General features: G+C 39.3%; 1 protein-coding gene and 1 pseudogene across 1 annotated transcript; both read left to right on the top strand.

The window, feature by feature from the left end:
- The first annotated feature begins 2,294 nt into the window (after positions 1-2,294).
- Positions 2,295-3,218, top strand: LOC114106168 (olfactory receptor 1f45-like). Its single transcript, XM_027953007.2, has one exon. The coding sequence runs from the start codon at positions 2,295-2,297 to the stop codon at positions 3,216-3,218; it is 924 nt and encodes a 307-aa protein (XP_027808808.2).
- A 15,482-nt stretch (positions 3,219-18,700) lies between these two features.
- On the top strand, positions 18,701-19,642 carry LOC139705676 (olfactory receptor 1D2-like; annotated as a pseudogene).
- The last annotated feature ends 3,456 nt before the right edge of the window (positions 19,643-23,098 follow it).

The raw sequence follows: 23,098 nt of genomic DNA, 5'->3' as shown, positions 1-23,098 counted from the left end.
CTAGATTTAGCCAGAATCTTAGAGCCAAAAGCACCATTTCCTACAACCCAAGAAGAGATACTCCTTTGTATGACATTAAAGACTCTGCTCTTCTGCCCTTAGCTTCTCTTTTGTTCCAGTTGTCACTCTACATCCATTCAATGTGGTCTGTGACTTCATGTGTTGCCCTGGAGGTCAGAGGTAAGGCTTTATTTTAAGGCTCAGGGAACACGAACACTCAGCCATGTGGATATGTCAGACATCTCATACATAGTCATACACTTACCAGGACTCACAAAAGATTAGTTCATGAAGCAGCATACTTAAGTTTAAAAACTAAGGATTCTTCTCACAGACAGGGGTAGGTGCTCTCTCACCCTACAAGCTGTGTAGGAGAAATAATTAAAATCTAGAAGGTGAGTGGTTAATATGCAACCAGTAACAGGTTTTCTTCCAAAGCTCATCTTGTTAGGATCTAAGTCATAAAGTGGTAACATCATTTCCAGCAACTGACCATCCTGATGCAAGCACATACTGTAATCCAAAGGCTGTAACAGGAGAATACAGAATCATTTGAGCTTGATGTTCTCAGTGTTGGGGCTTACTGGCAAATCCAACATAAATGGAAAAGTCCTTGTGGCCATCCTATCACTCCTCTCTCTCTCTGCTTCCCTTATGGGGAACTATCTGTCCCAAAAACCAAAAGATGCACACCTATTGGTCAATGCTCTCAATTATCTTGCTTGTCTTGCTGTTATATTGATGACATATCTCACACTCTCTCCCACAATCCTCAACTACTAAGATCCACCATACACATGTCTCATTAGGAACATCTTCTAGCTTTATCTTATACAGTATTACCTGTGATGGTTCTGCAAATTACTCCAGGTAAAATGATTTCACATATCAGCATTGCATCCTTAATTTCACTAAATTGGTTTTCATGGTGATCATCATCTCACTATTACATAATATGTATATCCTAGAACCCAAATCGTCAAAGTATTCCCTAGAATATCCTTAACCTCAGCAATCAGATAGCAGTTGCTGCCTCTCACTCTTCCTTTTTCTTAAGATTTTTGTCTCCCAGGGTATGCATCTCCCCTCCTTTCCAACTAAAATACCATGAATTCTTCCAGAGTCATTACATTCACAATGTTTTACTTGACCCCCAGCCATGGTGATTTCTTAGTCCTGACTTTATCATTCAGATGCACCAGGTGAACTTGTTCTCTATCAATTAGTTCACTTTCCTCCAACAGAAAAATAATCCAGATACAATAAGTATCTGCTTTTCTTCTTCTGAGGGAAGGAGAAGAGGAAAAAGGCTGCCCACAGTTACCTGCTCCATGATCAGGTCAGCAGACCCAATAGCTATGATCTACAGTAAAGACATACTAAAGGTAGCTGAAATATTGGGGATAAACCACCAAGAAGGTCTATGGAAGCTTACAAATTTCCCACATTCTGAGAAAAAAAGCTTTTTTAAAAAGAAACCATATACCTAATTTGTAGGTTTATGGTATAGCACTTAATACAGAGTTTGAAACTTAAAGTTTTAATCAATTTGTTCGTATAACTAAGTGGTATAGCAGTAGCCTCAAGTCCATGAGGCCCTGGGTTTCACCTTAAGCAATGCAAAAGAAAAGAAAAAGAAAAAGAATTTTCCGTAAATGTAGCTAATCAAAGTACATCCTGAAGGTAACTAGGTGTGGCATAACATGCCTATATTCCAACATATTCCAGAACCTGAGGTGAAATAATCTAAAGATCAGAAGTTTTAGGCCAGCATGAGCAACACAGAAAGACCACATTTCAAAAAGAAAGAAAGAAAGAAAACCACATGCTTGCTTTATATAAAAGCAAGAAAAGAAAATGTTCAACTTATTTTGAACTCTGTCTTCTATTAGTTTTGTGAATATGGATGAATCACCTAACTGTCTCATTCTTCACTTTCTATTGTGGAAGATAATGCCTCAATTATGAAAGTAAGTTACATCTTGTATAAGAAAGAACTGAGAAGCAAAAGGGAATGGAATAGAGTGAATAAAACTATAGAAATCAGTATTTAAACACCATTGAAATTAACTAGACTTCTTCTATAAAGATGCACAATAAGATAATCACGTTGCAGTTAGTACTCAATCTATCAACATGTTGTTCTATACAATGTTTTGGCTCTACTGCTATCATGTAATCTTTTTTCTATGATAATAGGAATTTTAAATTTATTGGTCTTTTCATTGGTTATACATGATAGTAGAATCTATTTTGATAAATGATCTTATGGTATGACAATTCTACCGACAGACATGGATGGAAAAAATCAGACAATGGTCACAGAATTCCTCCTCCTGGGATTGTCTGGGAAGTCACAGCAGGAGGAGGTCCTCTGTGGGCTGTTCTTGGGGATGTACCTGGTCACCATCATTGGGAACCTTCTCATCATCTTGGCCATCAGCTGTGACCCTCATCTCCATACACCCATGTACTTCTTCCTGGCCAACCTCTCCACTGTTGACATCTGCATTTCATCAGTCACAATCCCCAAGATGCTGGTGAATCACATAGTGGGGAGCAAGTCCATATCCTACAGAGAGTGCATGTCCCAGATCTACTTCTTCATCACTTTCAGCAATATGGATGGGTTCCTCCTGAGTGTGATGGCCTATGACCGTTATGTAGCCATTTGTTGTCCACTTCACTACTCCTTGATCATGAGGCCCAAACTCTGTGTCCTTCTGGTGGCTGTATCTTGGATGATTACCAACCTGCATGCTCTCTTACACACTCTTCTCATGACTCAACTCACCTTTTGTTCCAACAATGCTGTGCACCACTTCTTCTGTGACCCTTACCCTATTCTCAAGCTCTCTTGTTCTGATACCTTTATCAATGACTTGATGGTCTTCACTGTGGGTGGTTTGATATTTATGACACCATTTACATGTATCATTGTTTCCTATGCTTTCATCTTCTCTAATGTGCTGAAGTTGCCGTCAGCCCAAGGGATAAGGAAAGCCCTGTCCACCTGTGGGTGCCACCTCACAGTGGTTTCCCTATTCTATGGGGCAATCTTGGGGGTCTATATGCACCCTTCATCCTCCTACTCAGTTCAAGACACTGTGGCCACTGTCATCTTCACAGTGGTGACACCCTTGGTCAATCCCTTCATCTACAGCCTGAGGAATCGTGACATTAAAGGAGCCCTTAGGAAGCTAATTCTTAGGTCCTAGAAGTAGAATATTTTAGAAAACAACTCCTGGACATCATGTATTTCTTGTCCTGTTACAAACAGAGAAATAAGGCCACATAGATATAAAACCCACCCATGACTATGTGATCATGCTCATGCTTTTCAATATGCGGAAAACAGGTACTCATAGTCCTAAAGCAAGTAATTTGTTATCTGATTCTATGATATTCTGATTCTATGATATTCATTTTATATACAAGAACAACTTAGAAGAGAAATATTTAGATCTGTGTGTTTAGATAACTCTGGCAACACTCTAAGATACTGGCCACCACAATGACCTGGGAATTTCAGATGACATTAGAGTCAACCCTCCTCAGGATCAGCTGCCCTCTCTGGTCTCAGATGAGGAGATGGTACAGGAATCTTGGTTGCTGATTCATAGTAATGGCACAAGACTCTGAGACACACAACTAATAGATCTTGATTACAAACGTCCTGGTATTTGCTTATTGCCATGAGAGGTAATTCTTCCTCTGTCCCAAGCCTAACTCTCTCCCCCCACCTCAGAACACCACTCTTTGCCTACCTTCCAACAAACTTTCTGGTATTTTATTACATAGCATAGTTCACAATTTTTCAGAGCCCAGTTGTGCTAGGGCAGTGGGACAGGTTGCCTGGAGATGGCATCTGGGACATGAGGTTTATTAAAAATTGCTTAAGAGAATATCCAGTCGTGAAAAGAATAGATAGCACCTCCGTCCCTCAGGGTGCTTCACCCAACAGTGCCTCATGTCTCCTAATGCTTTGTCTGGTGGCAGCTGGATAAATATTTTTTCTCTCCACAGCACTGAGTTGTAACCAGTTACAACAGGAAGGAGGAATATATAGGTTAGGTTTACATTGCCCCATTGTATGATCAACATTCCAAGAGACTTAGTAATGCAAGAAAGCAGTATCTATCTACAAAAACACTAAGTTGTCCTAAGCTCCCTGAACGTAGCGCAGATATTCAATGCCCTGCCAGTTATTTTTACCTAGATATTCCAGCCCAGGACTGCTCTTATTGTTCCCTTGACTTGGATAGAGTCCTGGGAATAGAACAGGGAATTTCAAGGACACAGTGTTTCATAATCTTTTTCTACAATTATGACACAATATAAATAGAGTTCTTATTCTCCTAAGTTATCATGTGTTGAAGAATGACTGATGATATGTTAGGTAATTAAAGGGTGAAAGAAACCAGAATGTCTCCCTAAAGTCAGGATTTTTAACTCAAAACTGTTATAAAGGAGGTGCTCCCTCTGCCTTTCCCTCTGTTTGCCTGACAGCAGGACACATATTCACAGGCAAAGGTCTTTCTAGCCTTCCCTGCTCTCACCAAGCCCCATTGCTGAAGACGTAAATCTAAGTTCACTGGAGAAGATGCTTATTAACAAAGAAGCAGGACTACGAGATGCCAGAGAAATCTGGGAGGAGACATGGCAACCTTCCCACTGTTTTCCAACCTGGAAGCCAGAAACATTTGGTCCTTTGTATTGTCACCCTCAGATTAATTGATTGCTCTTCCAAGCCACTGCTTTGAGAGAGGGTTACTTTCCTGGGAGAGTAGCTTGTATTATGTGTGACACACATGGTGTGTATTTAAACTTGCTTTTTAAGAATTTCCCCTCTTATTGATCCACCCTTTGTTAAAAGGAGTCAGTCCCAGCTAAGAACCTTTGAGGGGGGCTGGGGTTGTGGCTCAGCAGTAGAGCGCTTGCCTAGCACATGCAAGGCCCTGGGTTTGATCCTCAGCACCATATATAAATAAAATAAAATGAAATAAAGGTATTGTCTCCAACTGTAACTAAAAAACAAATATTTTTTAAAAAGAACCTTGAGGGCTAGGACATGAAATTATGTTTTTCTCCCCTTCATGAGACACTGGGAAGCAACATTTCCAGATATCAAAATTCAGAGCAGTAAAGTGTACGATCTAGGGAACTTGAGAACTGACAGTTTCTGCAGAATGTGGAAATATTTCACTAAATTCTGAGTCCCAACCAAGAAATAGGTTGAACGTAAGGAACACTAATTTGGGGTATAGGTCTTATGCTTCAGTCTCTCTCTTCCTCAAGCCTCAGTCAAAATGGGTGTGAGGAGATACATGGAGATAGAGACTGACCATATCGAAGTGTTCAGAGCAACAGTAAGTCATTCTCTATCCCCTAGTGTCCCACTACTACAAATTCATTATAAAAAGTCACTCTTCACTGTAGAGAAAGTCATGCTGAAAGGGGCAAAGGATCTCCTGCAAGGTCAGTATCAGGGCATGAGTAGAAAAAGGAAAGGCCTCTGTCTAGCTTGGCTTGTCCATGGTGGTTCTGCACTGGCTACTTCTGCAATAGCCCCACATCTGTCATCCTCTGCTGGCTGGGCACCACCTTCCCCTGCATCTTCCCTGACTCCCTGCTTCTTTTCTCATGGCCTAGCTACATAGGCGGAGCACAGGGGAATTCAAAGCTTACGCCAGGGGCCCAGGTTATGATGCCCCCCACGTTAGGAGCTCACAGGACACGAACTGCTCATAAATTAGAGCAAAGTATCACGAGGGCTCTCTAGTGCCTTCTCTGCCTAGAAGCAGATGCCATCCCAGGCTTACAGAGTGCTCTCCTGGGTCAGCCAGGAAATCAGAATTGTGTCTGGTGATCTTCCCTCCAGGGTCTGAGTTAGCAGAGACCAAGCCTGTGCCAGGAGCCTCCTTTCCTGCAGCCTGGACTCCTGGGAGCCACCACAACTTCTTCCCTACAGGTAGCTGCCTCCTAGTTATAATTAGTCATTAGAGGCCAACTCTTTGCAAGGCAATTAAAACAATTATGGGAAAAAAGTTGAACTTGAGTTCGGTGAATGTTGAAATAGAGGGTCATTCCTCATGCCTGCCCAGTGCTTCAGATACTGCTCTCCCCAGAGGGACCAGGGACTCTCCCATGCCATGGCCAATGGAGATATTTTTCAAAGTTCATGGAATCACCTCGTGTCAACTGGTCCTTTAAGTTTCCACTCCAAGTCTAAGCTCAGGTTGACTTCCAAAAGAGCCTGGTAATGTCACTTATGAGCTGAAGAAGGCCTTCCTGTTCTCTACTGGTTATTGTACCCATCTAGAGGTGGTTGTTGTTCTCTTGTGTTATTTTGTCTCCATTCTTCAGTGCAGAAGCTCAGCTTTCTAGTACTTTATCTCTCACAAAGTCAATGGGACTTCAGCAAATGATTTGGTTGTTGCCATTGGCCTTTTGCCACATGGACATTGAAAAACTGACTTTATCTAATTGGCAAGCTCTAAGTACTAAAATATCTGGCCCTCTAGACCAATTTCTCATGTCTGAGCCTCAAAGCTCTGTCAAGTCTATTTTCAAATAGGCCATTTATTACTTGCTCTGAACTTCCTGCCTAATGTGTTCCTAGTCAAAATTAGTTTTTGGGGCTCCTAAAAAATAGCTTGCTTTAGGCATGAAAATGGAAAACAAAATGAGCCAGGAGCATCTTGTAGTGTAAGAAATTTGGAAATGACTGCTCCCCCCCTCAAGAAAAAAGAGAAGAAAAAAATGAGGAATAGGGGAATACCAAAGAAACATAGCACTCGAGCTGGAAAAGCTCCAAATGATCAAAGCTGGAACAATTCAAAAAACAAAGTATTACAGATTGAGCATCCCTGATCTGAAAATTCCTAATCCAAAATTCTCCAAAGACCAAAATTTTTTTTTTGAACTGGGATTGAACCCAGGGCTCCATGCATGTTAGGCAAGGTCTTTACCACTAAGCTACATCCCAGCTCCTAAAGACCAAAATTTTTGAGTCTGACATGACTTCATGGAGTTGCAGTCAAAACCCAGGTTCACTAAAAATATTGTATAAAATTACCTTCTGGCTATGTGTATAAGAAACATATATTTTATGTTTGTGTTTATAGTACAAACATAAGTTTCATGTTCATGAACATAAATTTTGTGTTTTGACCTGCTTACCATCTCTAAGATGTCTCATTATATATGTGTAAGTATTCAAAATCTGAAAAGTCTCAAACACTCGGGTCCCTAGTATTTCAGATAAGGTCTATTCTTGCTCTACTGGATTATAACTCAAAGTATAAAATAAATGTAAATAAGTCCATAGTGATGAAAAAAAGTGATTGGATTAGAAAATAAATTGGAAGAAGAAACAAACTTTCTTTTCAGAATATTTCCAAGTAATATATGTAGACACTTTCCCCAACTTCAACCACACCCTCCAAAGTGTGAAGATTAACCGTCTCCTGTCCTCTTCAGGGTTGGCTGGACCTGGTAATTTTTTGCCAAAAGCAGATATAGAAAAGGAAAAAAAAATTATAGTGTAGAAACTTGATAAATATTCATTAGTATGTATTTCTTATCTGTGATATTTCTTTTTTATCTTATATTGATTTTGTTATTTTTTTTAAATACACGGCAGCAGTGGAATGCATTACATTCTTATTACACATATAGAAAACAATTTTTCACATATAAAGTATGTTCATGCCAATTTATGCCTTTATACATGTACTTTGGGTTTTTTTGCATTATACTTTATATATATATCACAATTTTTCATATCTCTGTTTGTATATAAAGTATATTGACACCTAATTCAAGACTTCACTCTCATGTACTTAGTATAATGAAGTCCATCAAATTACACCATCCTTGCTAATCCTTTGCCCCCTCCTTTTCCTTCCCACACCTCTTCCCTTTCTAGAATTAATCTAATCCTCCCATGCTCTCCCTCCCAACCCCACTAGAGTCAACCTCCTTATATCAGAAAAAAAACATTCGGTATTTGTTTTTGGGGGATTGGCTAACTTCACTTAGCATTGTCTTCAACAATGCCATCCATTTACCTGCAAATGCTATGATTTTGTCCTTTTTTTAATGCTGAGTAATATTCCATTGTGTATATATGCCACATTTTTTTTTATTCATTCATCCACTGAAGGGCATCTAGTTTGGTTCCATAGTTTAGCTATTGTGAATTGTGCTGCTATAAACATTGATATGGCGTGTCCCTCTAGAATGCTGTTTTTAAGTCCTTTGAGTATAGTCTAAGGAGAGGAATAGCTGGGTCAAATGGTGGTTCCACTTCCAGATTTCCAAGGAATCTCCATACTGCTTTCCAAATTGGCTGCACCAATTTGAAGCCCCACCAGCAATGTATGAGTGTACCTTTTCTCCAACATACTCACCAACACTTGTTGTTTGTCATCATAATAGTTGCCATTCTGACTGGAGTGGGATGATATTTTAGAGTAGTTTTGATTTGCATTTCTCTGATTGCTAGAGATGATGAGCATTTTTTCATATATTTGTTGATTGATTGTATATCCTCTTCTGAGAAGTGTCTATTCAGGTCTGTGGCCCATTTCTTGATTGGGTTATTTGTTTTTTTCAGTGTTTAGCTTTTTGAGTTCTTTATATACCCTAGAGATTAGTGTTCTATCTGACGTGTGAGGGGTAAAGCTTACTCCCAGGATGTAGGCTCTCTGTTCACCTCACAGATTATTTATTTTGCTGAGAGGAAACTAGTTTGTAGTTTGATTCCATCCCATTTATTTATTCTTGATTTTAATTCTTGAATCAAAGTATTCTTTTTAAGGAAGTTGGGGCCTAATCCTACATGATGGAGATTAGGGCCTACTTTTTCTTGTATTAGACACAGAGTCTCTGGTTTAATTCCTAGGTCTTTGATCCATTTTGAGTTGAGTTTGGGGCATGGTGAGAGATAGGGATTTAATTTCATTGTGTTGCGTATGGATTTCTAGTTTTCCCAGCACCATTTGTTGAAGATGCTATCATTTCTCCAGTGCATGTGTTTGGCACCTTTGTCTAATATAATTGTAATTTTGTGGGCTAGCCTATATGTCCTCTATTCTGTACCATTGGTCTTCCAGTCTGTTTTGGTGCCAATACCATGTTGTTTTTGTTACTATGGCTCTGTAGTATAGATTAAGTTCTGGTATAGTGATGACACTTGCTTCACTCTTCCTGCTTAGGATTGCTTTAGCTATTGTGGGTCTCCTACGTTTCCAGATGAATTTTATGATTGCTTTTTCTATTTCTAAGAGAAATGCCATTGGGACGTTGATTGGAATTGTAATAGATCTATATAGTGCTATTGGTAGTATGGTCATTTTGATAATATTAATTCTGCCTATCCATGATCAAGGCAGCTCTTTCCATATTCTAAGGTCTCCTTTGATTTCTCTCATTAGGGTCCTGTAGTTTTCATTGTATAGATCTTTCACATCTTTTGTTAAGTTGATTATATTTTTTAGGATATTGTGAAAGGGGTAGTTTTCCTCATTTTCTTCTCAGAGGATTTGTCTCTGATATACAGAAATGCCTTTGATTTCTGGGTGTTGATTTTATATCCTGCTATTTTGCTGAATTCATTTACTAGTTCTAGAAGTTTTCTGGTGGAGTTTTTTGGGTCTTCCAGGTATAGAATCATGTTGGCAGCAAATAGTGCTTGTTTAAGTTCTTCTTTTCCTGAACTTATCCGTTTTATTTTTTTCATCTGTCTAGTTGCTCTGGCCAGTGTTTCAAGTACTATGTTGAATAGAAGTGGTGAAAGAGGGCATCCCTGTCTTGTTCCAGTTTGTATAGGGAATACCTTCAATTTTTCTCTGTTTAGAATGATATTGGTCTGAGGCTTAGTGTATATAACCGTTATGATGTTGAGATATGTTCCTGTAATCCCTAGTTTTTCTAGTGTTTTGAAAATAAAGGGGTGCGATATTTTGTCAATTGCTTTTTCTGTGTCTACTGAGATGATCATATGATTCTTATCTTTAAGTCTATTGATTTAATGAATTACATTTATTTATTTCCATTTGTTGAATCAACCTTGCATCCCTGGGATGAATCCCACTGGATAATGGTGCACAATCTCTTTGATATGTTTTTGAATTTGACTTGCCAGAATTTTATTGAAAATTTTTGAATCTATGTTCATTAGAGATATTGGTCTGAAATTTTTCTTTTTTGGAAGTGTCTTTGTCTGGTTTTGGAATCAGGGTGATATTGGCCTCATAGAATGAGTTTGGAAGTGCTCCCTCTATTTCTATTTCCTGAAATAAATTGTAAAGTATTGGTATTAATTCTCCTTTAAAGGTCTTGTAGACTTGTCTGTGTATCCATCCTGTCTTTGGCTTTTCTTGGTTGGTAGTCTTTTGATGGCTTCTTCTATTTCCTCACTTGATATTGGTCTGTTTAAGTTGTGAATATATTCCTGACTAAATCTGGGCAGATCATATGACTCTAAGGAATTTATTGATGCCTTCAATGTCTTCTATTTTATTAGAGTATAAGTTTTCAAAATTATTTCCAATTCTCTTCTGTATTTCTGTAGTGTCTGTTGTGATATTGCCTTTTTCATCACATATGCTGGTAATTTGAGTTCTTTCTCTCTTTCTCTTCATTAATTGGCTAAGGGTCTATCAATTTTATTTATTTTTTCAAAGTACCAACTTTCAGTTTTGTCATTTTTTTCAATTTTTTATTTCAAATTCATTGATTTCAGCTCTGATTTTAATTATTTCTTGCCTTCTCCTGCTTTTGCTGCTAATTTGTTCTTCTTTTTCTAGGGCTTTGAGATGTAGTGTGAGGTCATTTATTTGTTGACTTTTTCTTCTTTTAAGGAATAAACTCCATGCAATAAATTTTCTTCTTAGTACTGCTTTCATAGTGTCATAGAGATTTCAATATGTTGTGTCTGTGTTCTCATTTACCTCTAAGAATTTTTTAATCTCTTCCTTGATATATTCTGTAACCCATTGTTCATTCAGTAGCATATTGTTCAGTTTCCATGTAATGCAGAAATTTTTATTCTTTATTTTGTCATTGATTTCCAATTTCATTTCATTATGATCTGATAAAATGCATGGTAGTATCTCTACTCCTTTGTATTTGCTAAGAGTTCCCTGTGGCATAGAATATGGTGTATTTTTGAGAAGGATCCATGTGCTGCTGAGAAGAAAATGTATCTGCTTGATGCTGGCTGATATATATATGACAGAGGTGTGTTAAAGTTACCCAAGATTATTTTGTTGTGTCAATTTGACTCTTCAACTTGAGAAGAGTTTGTTTGATGAACATAGCTGCACCATTGTTTGGGGCATATATATTTATGACTGGTATGTCTTAATGGTGTATGGTTCCCTTGAGCAGTATGTAATGTCCATCTTTATTCCTTTTGATTAACTTTTTCTTGAAGTCTACTTTATTTGATATGAGTATGAAAACCCCTGTTTGCTTCTGATGTTCATGCAAGTAGTATGATTTTTCCTAACCTTTCCCTTCAGTCTGTGTATGTCTTTTCCCATCAGATAAGTCTCCTGGAGGCAGCATATTGTTGGGTCTTTTTTTTTTAATCATATCTGCTAGCCTATGTCTTTTGGTTGGTGAGTTTAAACCATTGACATTTAGGGTTACTATTGAGACATGGTTTGTATTTTCAGCCATATTTGTTTATTTTTATTATTTAACTTGACTTGGATTTCCTCTTTGATTAGGTTTTCCTTTAAGGTACTACCTCCCTCTGCTAGTTTTCATTGTTGTTTTTCATTTCCTCTTCATGAAGTATTTTGCCAAGGATGTTTTGTAGTGCCGGTTTTCTAGCTATAAATTCCTTTAACTTTTGTTTATCATGGAAGGTTTTTATTTCATCTTCAAATTTGAAGCTTAATTTTGCTGGATACAAGATTCTTGGATGGCACCCATTATCTTTCAGAGCTTAAAATATGTTGTTCCAGGATCCTCTAGCTTTCAGGATCTGGATTGAAAAATCTGCTGTTACCCTAATTGGTTTACCCCTATATTTAATCTGATTCTGACCTTATTTATATGTTGGGCAATTTCATTATAATGTGTCTTCGTGTGGATTTGTTGTGATTTTGCACATTCGGTGTCCTGTAGGCTTCTTGGATGTGGATTTTCATTTCACTCTTCATGTTTGGAGACTTCTCTGATATTATTTCATTGAACAGATTGCTCATTCCTTTGGTTTGGACCTCTATTCCTTCCTCCATCCCAATAACTCTTAAATTTGGTCTTTTTATTCTATCCCATATTTCTTGGATGTTCTGCTCATGGTTTCTCATCATTTTTGCTGTGCTGTCTACGTTCTTTTCAAGGTGGTATACTTTATCTTCCTTGTCTCATGTCCTATCTTCTAAGTGGTCTACTCTGGTGGTGGTGCTCTCATTTGAATTTTAAATTTGGTTTATTATTTCTTTCATGTCAAGAATTTCTGTGGGTTGTTGTTGTTTTTTGTTTGTTTGTTTGTTTGTTTTTGTATAACCTCTATCTCACTGTAGAGGTGATCTTTTGCTTCTTGGATTTGTTTATGTAGCTGATTGTCAAAGTGATCTTCCACTGCCTTTATTTTTCACTTATGTCTTCATTGAGATCCCAAAACATTTTATTCATGTATATCCTGAAGTCTTTCTCTGTCATTTTTCTGCTATAGTTTTCAATTCTCCTAATGATGTGTTGTCTTTAATCGTTTGTGGTACTTTCTTCCCTTGTCTTTTTATGTTGCTTGCATTTCTTTCTTTCCAGCTGTATGGGACTGGTGTGTTATTGTTTTTACCCTATAGATTTGTAGTGCTCTTGTATGTTTCCAAGATCCCTCCTCTGTGGGGAATGACAATGTTAAAAGATCCCAATATAACAATACATCACCTATGAATAAATTATTGTTATTAAGACATTTATAGTCAATCTCAATGTCCAGAAATGAGGGATTCAATTATTATTTAAAATATAATCAGTAGTTTCATAAAAGATGTACAGTTTCTGGTGGCAGACTGAGAACTCGGGGTTGGGCATAGGACATTATGCTAAGGGGAAAAGATGTTATGGTATGGGGTTAATATAACTTAGGAAATTTGGAGGAGAACTCTAAGATGGTTAGTCATAGGGGAATAGACAGGAGGTAATTTAACATAGAAAAGTATGTGGGAGGACAGTAGAGTACATAAAAAACACTTATATATTTAGAAAATTACAGGATGTAAAAATAGTAAAATTTGGAGGTTGAAAGAAGAAGAAAGACAGGAAGAAAGAAAGGAAAGAAACAAAGAGAAATAGAGAGAAAAAAGAAAGGGGGCTTATGCAATTCCTCTATATTGTATTATACTGGTGACTCACTTCTCAAAGTTCCATTTCATGTAAAGTTCTTGGTTTCATATATGTTGGGGTTGTGAGGTCCAGAGGACAGAAGGATAGAGGAGAAAGAAAAAGGATAAAAGGAAAAAAATACTCTTAGAATTCTCTTTCCTTCCTTCTTCTCTTCTCTTCCAGTAGGTGGAGTTGTCTATTTTAAGCTGGAGTCTCTGCCCTCAGGTTTGGTGTAGGTAAACAGGGTGAGAAGACTTGAGTCTCTGGTATAGTCTCCCTCTCCTGCCTGGAGCTTCCCTAATCTTGGTCTCTCTGTTTTGATCCAGGTTTTTAGACCCTTCGCCTCTCTTCCTTATCAGGTCTCAACTGCTGGACCTCTTGCCCACAGGCTTGCACCAAGTGGGCGGTGCCCTGGTCGCACTGTGCTCTTGTTCACCTGAGATCAATTTTTTTGCTGGGTAGACACTGTGCCAAGGTATCACAGGTGGGATAGGGGAAGTTAGAAACCAGGTCCCTGTTCAGTCGGAGATCCCACACTGATATCCATGCCCCCCTAAAAATGGTGAGAAAGGTTTTCGAAGAATGAGTCAATCTGCTTCCAGCACCTGGATGTCTGGTGAGGTGGAAGGAGCTGGGATGTCCTAGTCCTGTGGCTAGAATGCAGCCAGGTGACCTGTGTGGGAGCAGAGTGAGTCTGGACTTCTGCAGAGGTGCTGATTTTGTGATTCTTGTATGCCACTTGAGAGCTGTGCATGTGCTTGAACTGGATCTGGAGTCTGGAGTCTTACTGGAACAATGAGTATTCTCAGCTCTGGTGGATTCTGTGAAAGTCCACTTTATAGGGGTCCTGTCACACGCTCTGAGGTGTTGTATACCATTTAGGCGAGAACTTGTGGGAAAGCTGCCTGACTGCTTTCTTGAATTCATGCACAGAGCAGCCAGAAATAGTACCTCCTCTATTCAACCATCTTGGATCCTCCGGATTTCTTATCTGTGATATTTCATGTCGGTGTTACATCCCTTGTAGGATGTAATGAGTATACTTCACCTCTGTGGAATTATTCCCCAAAAGCTATGACAGTAAAAATGAAGAAGTCCGAGATCCCCAAATAGAAAGACATGGTGCAAAATACTTGTCAAAGTTTTTTCAAAAGAGTGAATAACATTAGAAATAAAGGAAGATACATTTGCATGGAATTATAAGTAATCTAGAGGTGATTTAAAGTGTTCAGGATGGTGTGTGCTGGTTTCATGCAAGTACTACATCATTTTATAGAAGGCACCTGAGCATCTGCAGAGTCCTCTGAAGAGTATTCATACTCAAATTGGATCATGCTTTAGTGAACAATGACTGTATTTTCCTCATGTTCCCCATTCTAATGAAACCAACTTGTTTTTGAAGTTCCTAAGAATCTAGAATCTCCCAGGAAAGAAATTTCTCTATGGGAGTGGTACCTTCATCTCACTGAGTCACATTGTAGGAGCTGGTTTAGTTGTGGAATTTTCTTAGGATCTCAAGCTTCTCAAAGCATCCATGTAGTCATAGTTGGGGAAAAAGGAAATAAAAATGACAAAATTTATTTTTATATTAATTATTAAATGTTGTTGTGTTAGAGAGGATCTATCCTATAACATGTCAGGTTTTTTTATTTTGGCTTATTTTGATTGTTGCCAGTTTGTTAATTAATTTCTGAAAAACTAAATAAATATCACTTTTTTAAAAAAAATTCAAACAGGAAAAACTTCTATTCTTGTCCTAAAGCATGAAAACTCATGCTTTTTTTTTCTTCTATAGCTCCTAGGGGAGCTGATTTATTTGTGACCTGCAGAACAAACTCCCTTGTGGATTTCCAGTAATAGGGGGATTTGGGAATTCACTCTGTGGTAGAGAACATAAAATCCCCTCCCATGTGCAGACAGTGTTGCAGCCCAGAGGACAAGATGACAGACTGTCCTGCACAGGACCCCAGGTATTTCCCCCTCACCACAGAGCAGTGAGAAAAGAGGGGGGGCTACCAATGGGTCTGAAACCATGTGATCCTTTTTCCAAACTTGCTGACTTTTGCCTTAATTACCCATGGGGGTGATTGCATTTGCTACCCTACCCAGTGGCATATAAGTTATATCAGGTAATGCATGGGGGAAACTCTGCAGATTTTTATCAACTGAATATTTTGGGGTACTATTTAATCATGGCCTCAGAGTACTAAGCTTCATCAATTATCTCCATAAGAAATAGGAAGTAAAAATTTGACCACACCAGTATTTGGTACGGTGGTCCTATTATGTCCAACCTCACCTGGGGAACTGCAGATCCCATGTTGCCAAAGTCCCCAAAGCAGATCTCATCTTCCACACAACAATTGGGTCAAGTTGGTTTCAAACAACACCCCCTCGGGGGCCTTAAATAAGATCTCAGAGTCATCCTGAGGCCAAAGTCTAGAGACTTTTTGAAACATAAAGTGCACAGAGAAACAGACTGTTTGGGGGATAAGTAGGTGTTCTTTCCCCATGGTGATCACACAGTGGGAACATCACTTCCAGGGATGTTCCAGCCAGGGTTCTCCATGTGTGGCAGATGGAACCACTCATCTTACCTACCATAGTCCCCACCAAAGTTCTGCTCACAGAATCTTTAGTCATCTTCCAGAGGGAAGAAATTAAGATTCCAGTGCCAGAATACAGGGAAAGGAATTAAGATCAACTCTGGCAGCTGGGAAAGACCAGGGGAAGCTGGGATGGGGAGTTGCTTGGTGACTGACCCCACCAGGTTCACACCTGGTATCACATCGTCTTCTATGTGAAGACTCTTCTCAGTGTGAGGAGGGTCTGGTATTGGAGGTTGCAGTCTCTCAGTATTCTGCACAAAATGTGATGTGATCCAGAATCAAGGGTGCAGCAGGCCCAGCACTTCTATTTACCCTCTGATTTCCATTTATCAGGACTTCCAGACACCCTAAATATACTCTTTCCTATTCCTCCCCACATCACCCCATTGGATACAGCAGGAAACTGAGAAGAACAATTTGCTCTAGAATCAAATCTGTTTCTAGATTAAACATAATTCAAAGCAGGATTAGGAACATCAGCCCCCACCCCCATCTTTCTTAGCTCAACTTTCCTGTCACCAGCAGAGTGCAGGTATTGGAATGGGAACAAGAGAGGGGTCCTTCAAGGTATAAAGTCATGCTCAAGGACAAAGAGCATTTGATATTTATATTTGAGATTACTAAGCAACACACAAGTCAATTCAAACTTTTAAAAGAAAACATTTTCAAACACATTTTACTGTCCTATGTTCCCCATTATGTCTTTCCTCATAAGCCAGCCACTATGCTCTGGTAAGACTCCTCATGGATTTCCAACATGTCTCAATTTTGTTGGCTTCTCCCAGGATTCAAACATGTCCATTGTGAGTCCAGTAAGTGCTTTCTAGAATGCATCAGTATTGTCAGTGGGCAGAGTTTGGTCTGTGTTTTCTGAAGGCTGGTTTGCCCTCCCTCTGATCTACAGTGGACACAAACCCTGGTTTCCATGGATGTCACACAAGTCATCCTCCTCAAAGGTGCAGTTGAGGAAATTCTTGTGGACAGGTGACCTTGGGCTTCCCCCCATTGACATTGACTCAGCACAGTCATCACTTCACTGCACACTAAGGCCAACATTTCATGCTTTAAGTGCCAATTTTACTTCTTAAGTGTACTCCTCAACCACAACCAAACATTTCTAATGAAACACTATGGCTGCATTTTAAACTAGCAGATTCTGGTATGCAAGAGCTTTGGGAAAGTTCATTCTTTCACTTAACTAATGTCCTGGGCATCTACCATTGCTGAGTATTGTTTCAGACACTGAGGACAAAACAGAGAATGAGACAGGTGATTTTTTGTTCTCAGGAACACTCATCCTCATAAGCAAGACACCCCATAATGAGTCAACAAATGAGAAGACCTTACACAGAGCTACATGCTAAATATACAATAAAGCTAATCATATGGGATTTATCAGAGGTGGATCTACTTATATTTTCACAGAAATCTGTCTGAAGAAGTGCTATGTAATTGGTGAAAGAGACGACAAGAAAAAAATCAGCTACATGAAGACCCAGGCAAAGAGACTGCCAGGTCAGGAACATAGCCAGTGCAAAGGTCCTGAGGCTGGAAGGGCCTGAAATGCCATGTGCCTGGCAGGAGATACAGTCAGAGAAATTAACAAGAATCAGGCCAGGAAATGCTAGGATGACGAGGCTGGAGATCAGTCTGGGTCTGATGAGTCTCATTTGGGGAGTTTTGTATAAGAGACAGTATAATGCTTTGAATTTTTAAAAGATCATACCAGCTGCTGAGAGTAGAAAAACAGTTAACCTAGAAAAAGTGGAAATGGCTTCTGCAGTGTCCTGGGTGAGAGATGCTGGTGGCTTGGACCAGGGGAGACAGATGCAATTCTGAGTTTTCTTGAACCTGTTATATGCAAGACAAAGGCTGTGTGAGGTTGTGTTTTGGGTTTTACATAATGGAATTCTGAAAGTGAAAAGCCCTGATTCTGGGGGGAGTTGGGGAGTCACCTGTACTTTATAAATGCACAGGAAGGGCCAGAGAAGAGCAGAAGCAGTGCCAGATTACATGGCTCATCACTGGGTTAGGTGAGGCAGGGAATAGTGTTTCATTATATTTACTAGTGACCCACCAGAACAGTCTTGGAGAAATTTACACAAGGAACTGAGCACCATGGCCTACAGGGTTCTAGCCAGTAAAGCCAGCCCTAGGCTTTGTCCATGTGCTCGTCACAGGTCCCATTATAAATTTTCAGAATGTTTCCAAGCATCTCTGAGTAGGTCCTGCCTACTTAATGGTCAGAGTTTTGAGATCGGAGCTTGTCTCTAATTTCCACTGCTCTCTTCACCTCACAGCTGCTGTGTGATGAAGGCATCCTGGCTAAATTGCGGTCAAGATGACATGGTGACACTGCATCTGAAAAATGACCAGACTTTCCAGTCTGCAGCATGATGACTGAGAGCACAGGCTCCAGATTCAGAACACAGTGGGTTCAAAGTCCTTTGCCAATCACTATCAGTGTGGTCTTGAGCCAATTTCTTACTCCAAGCCTCACTGCCTCCATCTGAAAAAGGGAAATAACAGCATTTTTTAAGGTAGGAATTAAGAGAAAGTGCATGTAAAATCTTATCATGATTGTACTTAATAAGCACTCAGTAAAAAGTGGCAATTTTTATGGATAGATAAATGTTCATTCATCTCCTTACAAATGAGCTTTGTTCCAAATTCTGAGCACACAGCAAGGCCAGGCTCTCTGTATTGTGCATTTACATGTCATCTCTTCATGTTTCAGTGGGATGTCTAGAGGGAAGGAGAACGAGACAGGACTCAGCGAGTTCCTCCTGCTTGGCATCACCAGTGACCTTGGGCAGCAACAAGTCCTCTTCTGGCTCTTCCTGTGTATGTACCTGGTCACTGTGGTTGGGAACACACTCATCATCCTGGTCATCTGTTCTGAACCACACCTGCACACTCCCATGTACTTCTTTCTCACCAATCTCTCTTTTGTTGACATCTGCTTCACCACCAATCTGATCCCCAAGCTCCTGGTCAGCCACATGGCAGGAACACAGACCATCTCTTACCCCTACTGTCTGACTCAGATGTACTTCCTCATCTCCTTTGCCAATGTGGACACCTTTCTGCTGGCTGCCATGGCTCTGGACTGTTATGTTGCCATCTGCAACCCCCTGCAGTATTACACCATCATAACCCCTCAGCTCTGTGGTGGGCTGGCAGCTCTTGTGTGGGTCTGTTCTGGCTTCATCTCCCTGGTCCACACGCTCCTCATGAGCAGGCTGACCTTTTGCTCTTCCACCTGGTAGATCTCACACTTCTATTGTGATGCTTACCTGCTCATGAAGATTGCCTGCTCAGACACACGTGTCAATCAGCATGTGTTCCTAGCAGCCACAGTCCTGTTCATGGCCCCCTTTATGCTCATCATGGTCTCCTACATCCGCATAGCCATAGCTGTCCTCCAGATTCCATCTGCCAAAGGGAAGTGCAAAGCATTTTCCACATGTAGCTCCCACCTGTCTGTGGTTACCCTGTTCTATGGGACTGTCCTGGGGATCTACACTCGACCCCCAGACTCATTCTCAGCCAAGGACACAGTGGCAACCATCATGTACACTGTGGTGACCCCCATGTTGAACCCCTTCATCTACACCCTAAGGAACAAGGACATGAAGGAGGCTGTGAGAAAACTCTTCATCAGGGATTCAAGATCCTCTTAGTGGTGGTGAGAGCTGGGCTGGCACATGGAGAGACATACAGTAGAAGGAAACAGAACAGATTTCACATCATCTTAACACCACATAATCCTAGCACCACACATTAACTTGGACTGTTTTTAGAGAAGGGAGTTTAAAATAACTAGAAATTAGAAGGGAATTTCATTGTGTTTAGAAGATAGAACTAGAAAAGATACTTACTTGCATCTCTGGGAATCTATTTCAGCTGCAGGGTAACAGAAAAGTCCAATTATATTGGCTTAAACAAAACCAAAGTTTATCTTTGTCTTCCATAATGACACATCCAGAGTAGAAAACCCTAGGGTAGAAATGAGGCTCCCAAGGTCTCTCCTCTCTTCCATGATCCATGGAGTGAGGTTTTTATTCTCATATTTCTTATATTATTGCTGAGGCTCCTACCATCTTATCCTGCCCCAGGTGAGGAGAAGATGGACAAAGTGGTTTATAATTTCTGAGGGCTTTTCTGGAAGCCCTACTCAGCACCTCCTGCTCACATCTCAATGGTGACCCACCTGCAAATAGGCTGGAAAGGCAGTAGTTACTTTTTGTTGCTGTTCTGTTCATTTCTTTGTTAGGATTAGATTTACCACCACATCCAAGAAAGGAAAAGGAAGACGTGGATAATGGAAAAAGAGCTTGCAGGCAGGCCACAATACCTGATTCTCATTTTGCCATACTAACAAATGTGAAGAGGTCACCTTGTTATTTTTAGAATAAACCCTTTTCCTGCCATTAGTAGATAGACTTTAATTTTTTTTTTTAGGACAAAGAGATTTCATTGGGGATGTTTTATCCTCCATAGGAACATAGTATGCTGAAAAAGATTCATAATGTTCAAACTTTGTTCATTATAATATTAATATAGGTTGATGATGAAATAAAGCCAAAATACTCTAAATGTAATGAAAGAAGTAATAAAGCATCAGTAAAGTATTCACATTAGAGCAAATATCAAATATTTTTAAAGAACACAGATCTCTAGTTTCAACATCAATTTTTTAATTGGCTGCTTTCTTTCTATCATGTTTGAAATTGGCAGCCTCAATGATAGGAGAGAGATTGCCCCTCTTCTCTACTCCTTTGCTCATTCCAAGAGATAGCAAACAATTCATCCAGAAAGGTGCTTTCATACACAAAGCAACCAATCCAGAAGCCAAACCATCCCAAGTCTTCCATCAGCATTTTACTTTCTTGTCTAATAATCCCCTGCCTAAACCATCCTGGGTCTAGTTATTGGGCCACTGGGACCAGTTGCTATGTCTAAGAATTCACTGAAATTTTTCAAACAAACCAATCCTAACCCTATTACTTATTTGTAATCTTGAACAGCCCATAATTGGGGAAAAAACATTAAAAGTTTATGCCCATGTTTTTCTCTTTCTCCCTCTACTTCCCAACCAGCCCTGGTGCTTTCCCCATGTCTTACCACTCATGTCCATGCTTCCTGCTGCTAGACATGTGAGTATAGAAACCTCTTCCCTCATGACAGTCACATCTGTATCTTCATGACTTAGCACACAGAATTTTTTTTAAAAATCCTGACATATTTTCTGTACAAACAAAACAAAACAAAGCCAAGACTCTTTACATAAGAGAATAAAAATATTTTTTAAAAAAACATTCTCTTTTATTATCAATAAAATAAAGCAATTTATCACAAAACAATTTAAAATAAAGCAATATAATCAATAAAATAAAGCAATTTCATTTCTTTAAAAACATACATAGTACACAGAGCCTGTCATGGCATGTCCCTTCTACTTTCTTGACTGAGGAGGAGACTCAAAGGGAGGAAGTTGGGGGAGGGGGGATACAGCATGATGGTAGTAGGGCTTAAAGAAGCAATTACCAGATAGAGCACTAATCTCTAGCGTATATAAAGAATTCAAAAAGCTAAACACCAAAAATCAAATAACCCAATCTATAAATGGGTCAAGGAACTGAACAGACACTTCTCAGAAGAGGATATACAATCAATCAACAAATATATGAAAAATGTTCATTATCTCTATCAATGAGAGAAATGCAAATCAAAACTATTTTAAGATTTCATCTCACTCCTGTCAGAATGGCAGCTATTATGAAGACAAACAACAATAAGTGTTGGAGAGGATATTGGGGAAAGGCACACTCACACATTGCTGGTGGGACTGCAAATTGGTGCAGCCAATATGGAAAGCAGTATAGAGATTCCTTGGAAAACTGAGGATGGAACCACCATTTGACCCAGCTATCCCTCTCCTCAGTCTATACCAAAGGACTAAAAAACAGCATACTACAGGGACACAGCCACATCAATGTTTATAGCAGCACAATTCACAATAGCTAAGCTGTGGAACCAAACTAGATGCCCTTTAGTAGATGAATGGATAAAAAATGTGGCATATATACACAATGGAATATTACTCAGCAATAAAAGAGAATAAAATCATGTCATTTGCAGGTAAATGGATGGAGTTGGAGAAGATAGTGCTGAGTGAAGTTAGCCAATCCCCAACAAAACAAATGCCAAATATTTTCTCTGATATAAGGAGACTGACTCATAGTGGGGTATGGAGGGGGAACATTGGAGAAAGAGAAAAACTCTAGATAGGGGAGAGGGTGTGAAGGGAAGGGAGAGGGCATGGGGTTAGCAATGATGATGTTATGTGATGACATCATTATCCAAAATACATGTATGAAGACACAAATTGGTGTGAACATACTTTATCCAGAGATGAAAAACTGTGCTCTATATGTGTTATAAGAATTGTAATGCATTCTGATATTATTTATTTTTAAAAAAAAATAAAAAAGAAGCAATTCTACAAAGCAAACTAGAATGGAAAGAAAAAATGTCATGCAAAATGGTGAAATAGGGAGCTCAAGTGGTTGGTCTTCCCATTAAAACAATGAGAAAATGGAATCTACTTTTTCTGAAGTCTGGAACATGATCAGATATCTATTACATGCAGATTACATACATATACATATTACCATGGAGTATTTTATTATGGTAGATTTTGGTCTTCTTTACTAAAAGATAGGCAGAAATAAATTAACAACTATTCCTTCTTTTCTCAGTCCCACAGCGTACCTGGCTGCTGTAGGGGCAGAAAGTGGGGGCCTTCTCCTGGACAATTTGGGGGTTATACAGTTTGGTTGTTCTGATGGTATTCCAAAAAACCAGTTCAGGCATTTGCCTTGATTTCATCCCACTCAGCTGCAATGACTTCCTGACCTCCAGTGGCATTTGTCTGATGATGTAAAAAGATAAATTTCATTCCTTTTGGGGGGTGAGGGGGTGGGGAGGGACACATATATTTAAGAAAACTTTGTCAAATCACTGCTGATCAAAAAGATAATGGAACAAAAACTTCAATGGCCACACACAAAAAAGAAAACTCAATTTGCAAATATGGCTTGGAATAGTCACAAATCTCTAGCTTCAGAACTCAA

Source organism: Marmota flaviventris, chromosome 5, assembly GCF_047511675.1.
Source record: "Marmota flaviventris isolate mMarFla1 chromosome 5, mMarFla1.hap1, whole genome shotgun sequence".
In the NCBI taxonomy this organism is placed as follows: Eukaryota; Metazoa; Chordata; class Mammalia; order Rodentia; family Sciuridae; genus Marmota; species Marmota flaviventris.
Note: the sequence above shows the minus strand (reverse complement) of the source record. Positions and strands in the feature narration are given on the sequence as shown.